General features: G+C 35.5%; 1 protein-coding gene across 1 annotated transcript in view; it reads right to left on the bottom strand.

Moving 5' to 3' along the window:
- Nucleotides 1–218: 218 nt before the first annotated feature.
- The window catches only part of LOC112558133 (paired amphipathic helix protein Sin3a-like), a 31,459-nt gene continuing 25,677 nt past the window's right edge, over nucleotides 219–6,000 (bottom strand). Inside the window, 2 exon segments of the mRNA XM_025228365.1 lie at nucleotides 219–3,966; nucleotides 5,674–5,832. Of these exon segments, the coding sequence (XP_025084150.1) occupies nucleotides 3,742–3,966; nucleotides 5,674–5,832 (384 nt within the window). The 3' untranslated portion in view covers nucleotides 219–3,741.

Below are 6,000 nucleotides of genomic sequence, written 5' to 3'. Positions count from 1 at the left end.
ACCTCATTGAACAGGTTAGATAACTATTACTTCAATGAGAGCCCTGTTCCCCTTATTTTTATGGAAATGAAATATTCCTGACCTAGTTTCAGCAATACTGCTTCCTACATGTGAAGTAAACAATAAATTTACATGAAATCTGTAAATTAACTATTTACATATATTTAACTAGCTCACTGCTAAACTTGAGTGAATTCCCACAAAATCTCACAAGAAAGTCTCTCAACCTCTATTTTATTACAAAAATTATTTCCATAACAAGAAACAAAATGTGTATACACCGACACTTGATTTCATTATCAGTGGAAGGAGGGAAACCATTCTATTTAGCTTGACGATGGTTCAATCATCTTTCAAACACAACTGACAAAAAAAAAAAAGCCACAGATAATCTAACTTTTAAAAGTGATGACACAACATAACACAATATTAATAAAATCTATTCTGGAAGCAAACACTTTTTCTGTCTGATGTTTGTGCTCTTGCTATTAAGGCAATCTCCTGCATCATCATAGAACTCCAAATGAACTTTCTGTATTACCACAGTTCTCCCCCACCCCCACAAAAAAACAAAAAGAAAACAAAAACATGCTATCTTAATCAGTATTTCTTTTAGCAACTAAAATATGTCATTGCATGCTCACTCATGTATGTATTTGCCAGTATGAAACTCCTGTTGCGTTAAAGTACATGTTCACAAACTACAATCTGGTTAGTGCTGTTAATTTTAATGCCTTCAAAACTTGAGAGCTATCCCTGCAACTCTCACTCCTATCTCCACTCTTGACACTAAACTTCATCTTACTGTGTTGTGTAATGTACAAAGCAATTCTACATTGCCAACAATATTTTCAATATTAAACTCTAGCCCTTGTTGCACATAACTATTGTAAACAAACAAGGTCATGATAGTTCAGTAGTTTAAAATAAAGTATAACCTAGGAGAAAAAAAAAAAATCTCAGAAAATGAGAAGCTTTGAATACATTTTTTGCTGCAACCTGCTTTTTCAAAGACATCCCCCCCATCCAATATCCCTTCCAAAAGCTTATGGTAAAATGGGAGTGATAACTAGTCCCTCCACAAACAAAATGCACAGAATACATGGGAAATCAGTGATGAAAATGCATATCTAAATATTTCACAAATGTGAAAATTTTGTGACAATGAAATGTTACATGCAGACAGAACTTGGCCATTCAAAGTCTCCACATCACAGTCCAAGTCAACATTGCAACATCAGAAATTTCATACATGACTGTGTAATAGTGGTCTTCAGATGATAAAACTTTCAATAAATACAGTTCCCTGTACTTTTATGCCTAAAGAAGAAACCAAGTGTTAGTGCAAGACAAATCACACAAAATGCACTATCCGTGCACATAGCACCACATTCATCCTCCAACAGAAATACAAACACCCCTCTGTCACACAAAAGTATTTTCTCTATAAACATACATCCATAAACACATGAAAGCACATGCATCCTAATAAAAAAAAAATGACAATCATTAAATTATCTTAACTGCCTTCAGAATACTCCTGAAAAACACCAGCTTTTCCCTAATGAATCTTAACATGTACAGAATTTCATTCATAGTTGTACTCTTGTTTTGTTAAGAAACAATAACCAGTGGAGGTGAGGTATTCCACTATAAGGATGAGGCAGTGGAAGAGTTGCCCATGCACTTATTAGCAGAAGTCCCACGTTAAATGGCACTCAAACTATAAGACCTAATCTGTACATGACTGCCATGGTTACTAAGTACACAGGTAGAAAAAGAAAAACCAACAAAAGACATGGAACAGAGATAGCAATGCCCAAATAAAATAAATATTACAAAATACAAGGTAGGTGAGTAAGATGAAAACCAGATGACAATGTATCAAGGCTAACTTCATGACAAGACAGGCAAAACTTAAAACATAAAAGACAAGATGTGCAAAGATTTGACATGAAGGCAGGAATGATATATTGCAAACTCTCTCACATACCCAGAGAGACAGAATCAATGGCAACACTCTGACACCTCTGAACCTCCTTGGCCCCTGGTGACAATGACAGTGATAATTTTTAGCAACATTTTGTTATTTAACACCGCCACATATTGCTGCTTTCTAGAACAAACTATAACCAGAGAAATATAATCTTTGGTCAGGTAAAGAATGTTTAGGGACACTGGTGCAACCAGATCTTTAAACTTTTTGGTGCAACACTGATGTCATCAACAGGTAAGACATCAGGGACCTCTTCACCTTTCTCACAAACCAGTTGGGTAGCTTTTGATAAATCCCACATGAGATCAAATTCAGTTGGATAACTTGACAGTCTTGAGTTGCATGGGAAGAAATGCTGCACAATCACCTAGGATTTTGTTCCTTGCATTTTGTTCATGAAAGAAAAACCTTTCATGATACATAAAAATCACCACACCCTCTGATAAGAATGTTCCTTTTAAACAGGACCCAAGAGACCTTGAAGAATACAACAGTGTCACGAAAGTAAAAGTTGGAGGCAGGGGAGGGGAGACAGAAAGAAGTCAACAACAAGCAGCAACAGCAACCTGTCCAACACCAGTCTGGACAACACTTGCTTTTGCACTTAAATTAACTTTTACAACCAGTGTGACCTTAATGACCAATCTGTTCATTTCTCAACAACTTTAGGCATATGCAGCAGGTCATAGGTCAAACTTGAGGATAGAGGATAACTACTTTGAAATCTTTGATTACACAATATGGATCAAACTCGCTCCATTTATTTTTCTCAAGTTTCATCAATTACAACTGATGATGATCCTCAGTGTTAATGTCAAAAGCAGTTTTCTTATGTATCCTCTCTATCTATAAAGTTTACTGTCAATTATTATAAATGTTTCAACACAGTTCCATTTCTTAATCAATTTGCTACCAAAAATATGCTCTGTCTATCCACTGAACTACCGTTTACAATCAGTAATTATCCATTTAAGGTATTATTTCAGTGATCAGAAATTTTTGACCAATTACAAACCATCACCCATCCCTCTTTCTTCCACTACCTGCTAGCCCCATGAAGGATGTCGAGCACCAGACACTAAGTATCAATAGATAAAAATAAAACCCAACATACCCATCCCGCTTCTAATCTTACAGTATGTGACCAGTCCATTAAATAGACCAGATGTTAACTATTTGCTAGGAACAAATTTAGACTTATGTAATGTTCCACCAACACAACAATCTGGTCAATGCCAGTGACCTCTCATATTTTTTTTAAATTACAATTCACCGTTGTCACATCACTTCTTCCTTCCCTATTTGGAACACATCTTGTGAGGATTACCAGATGTCTATAAATAGGAATGACCTTTTACAATGCAACATGCAGGGAAAGCAATAAAACATCAAAGATATGGAAACAATATAATGTAGACAACTAAACAAAATTTTTCATATTTATTATCTTGTCTTTCTTACAAGTTGAAGAAATTTTCTCTAACATCCACAGTTTGGCAGCCAACATTTTTCAGACACATAATGTGACAAACAAATCCTAATCATTTACCTCCAAAAACATTGTCTTTCCTTATAAACCAGTTTAGAAAATGAACAGAGATTCTTTACCTCTGACATTACTGGCACTGGTACATCCAAGGTACCTGGAAGTCCCAAATGAATTAAACTTCATAATGTCTCAATTAACTGAGAAAAGAACGGTAAAACAACAAAAATTATTAACAAATCACTCATATTGCTGTCATTTACTCTGCCGGAGTCGATGGGCGGGATGAAGGTCGTGAAGAGGGTCGTGAACTGCCACCTGTGCCGGATGCTGCTGATGTGTTGTAATGTCCTGATGATGATGATGCCAAGACTGCAGCTGCTGATGATACTAGAGCAGCAGAGGGTGCACAGATTGGTGACACCATGTAATCCACAACATAGCGGCTGTACTGGTAATATGGTGACCGATCTGGAAAATATATCTGCAAGACCCAAAGCAAAATTTTATTGATTCCTCTAATGCAGATATTATTACTTATTTCATAATCTGTTGCATCAAAGTCGCTCCAATATTTTTGATGAATTTTCTTTTTTGCCAACAATGGCTACACATTTAATTGATATTTTTATTTCAACATTTACACAAAGCTTTTGTCACAATTATGAGATCAATGTATTTGATAACGAGCTGCACAAAAACTCCATAACAATGTGGTCTACAGACTGTAGCATTTGATCTTTGCTGTGTCAAATAGGTCCCCTTTTTTGTTATGTGACAACGCAGAGAGGACTTGCATATTTAATGTAATACTGGCATTGTGACTGAATTCATTAAAACTGAAAATGTTTGTCATGGATTTTCTTTTTTTTAAACTCGAGGTGAAAATGTTCACGTAAATAATGTAAGACTGTGCTGGCCTTCCAAAATTTCAAGAAATCTCAAGACTACTAAAAACTCGAAATTTTCCAGACTAAAAAAAAGTTTCCCATTTGTTCCCATGTTGTTCAGTGTGCCTATCCATATCTCACTTCCACTGTTATCTTTCATTTATCATTACTGGTCTGTGCAGAGAGTACGATCTATCTTGGTCATAATGCTGTGACTTATAAGTACAAATTATTTTTATTATTTTCCTATGACTTCTCAGTAAAGTAAAGTAAAACCCCAATGAAATATAAACAGGATATTAAAATTAATCTACAATCATTCTTAATAAGAGGATGTGATAAAACTTATTAGATAACTTTATACATCATCATGTAAACATTTTCTTTTCTATTACAACTTTCTCCCAGCATAATCAAGCTATAATTTTTAGCAAGGAAAAGTATCATTTAAAAAAACTTTGATTGTACTAAGACATTACCAAAGGATGAACTACTAAAGGATTCCAGTCTATACTGAACTAAATAAATTCAGGCTTACAAAAGGTAATTGGTCATTTCACTCCAAAACCATATGACCCCACCGCCCAAGTCAAACTGTCCCAGTCATGATATCATTCCAAGTAAGACTACTGTGCCACTGAGATATGTTCTCTGGATTTATATTGCCAAACAGAAATTTTCGTTCAGTAAGATGGTTGCTGAATTTGTTCGCATGGTTCTGTGGACATAGGCAACTGAGCTTGCATATATATAGTGTTTGAAAAGTGCATGGCTTTGTTGGCAATATTGGACATTAACAGCTACTTGTCATATGTGATCCATTTGTCTGGGACAATTCAGTTTTTGGTGTTGGGACAATGCGATCATTGCTGGGATGGTTTGACTCAGGTAGTGTGGCAATATGGTTCAGGGACAAAATGACCATTCATTTTCTGGTAAAAAGAAGTTTCATAATGTCCATAATGTTTAAATTTTTTACTTATAAAAATTTATGATACCAAACATAGGTCTTGTAAGGAAACTGCAAGTGAAAAATAACTAAACAAATAAGCAGTCAAAGCAAGTCTAGCGACATACTATCTTCAACAGGATCCCAAATATCAAGCTGCATTGTTAAATCTTGAAGATGATTTATTTTTAAATGAAAAATGAACACACATTCACTCTTATCAAACAAAAAGGCTCTATAATAATGAAGCGCCAACATGCTGAGATTGATGATGACTGCTTTAACCATTCGTGTGTGTCCAAACTATTCCTAATCTCAAATTTTTAAGCTTAAAGAACAGCTCTTAACGTACCTTTGTACATGCAGTTCGTGAGGGGATGATGTTATCTCCCTTGCCAAGGAGCCAGCTCAGACATACTGCCTCATCATCTTCTGTTACTTGCTTCTTGCGCCATTCATTAACCCAGGCAACAAACTTCTCATGTTTGCGAAGTGACACTCGCTTATGTGTCTGCAAATGTGTAACCAGAAATAATGCAGCTGCATAGGTAAAAACCGGCTGGTGAAAAAGTTACCAGCACCTTCTGTTGTGACTTTTTCCAACATGGTAATGAGCACAAAATGTCTAAATGACTGATCACAAAACTATTGCCATCAAAGTGTCAATCAGTTTTAGGTG

The sequence above is a fragment of the Pomacea canaliculata genome, linkage group LG2 (assembly GCF_003073045.1).
Source record: "Pomacea canaliculata isolate SZHN2017 linkage group LG2, ASM307304v1, whole genome shotgun sequence".
In the NCBI taxonomy this organism is placed as follows: domain Eukaryota; kingdom Metazoa; phylum Mollusca; class Gastropoda; order Architaenioglossa; family Ampullariidae; genus Pomacea; species Pomacea canaliculata.
The sequence above is the reverse complement of the archived record's forward strand: the minus strand, read 5'-3'. Positions and strand labels throughout refer to the sequence as shown.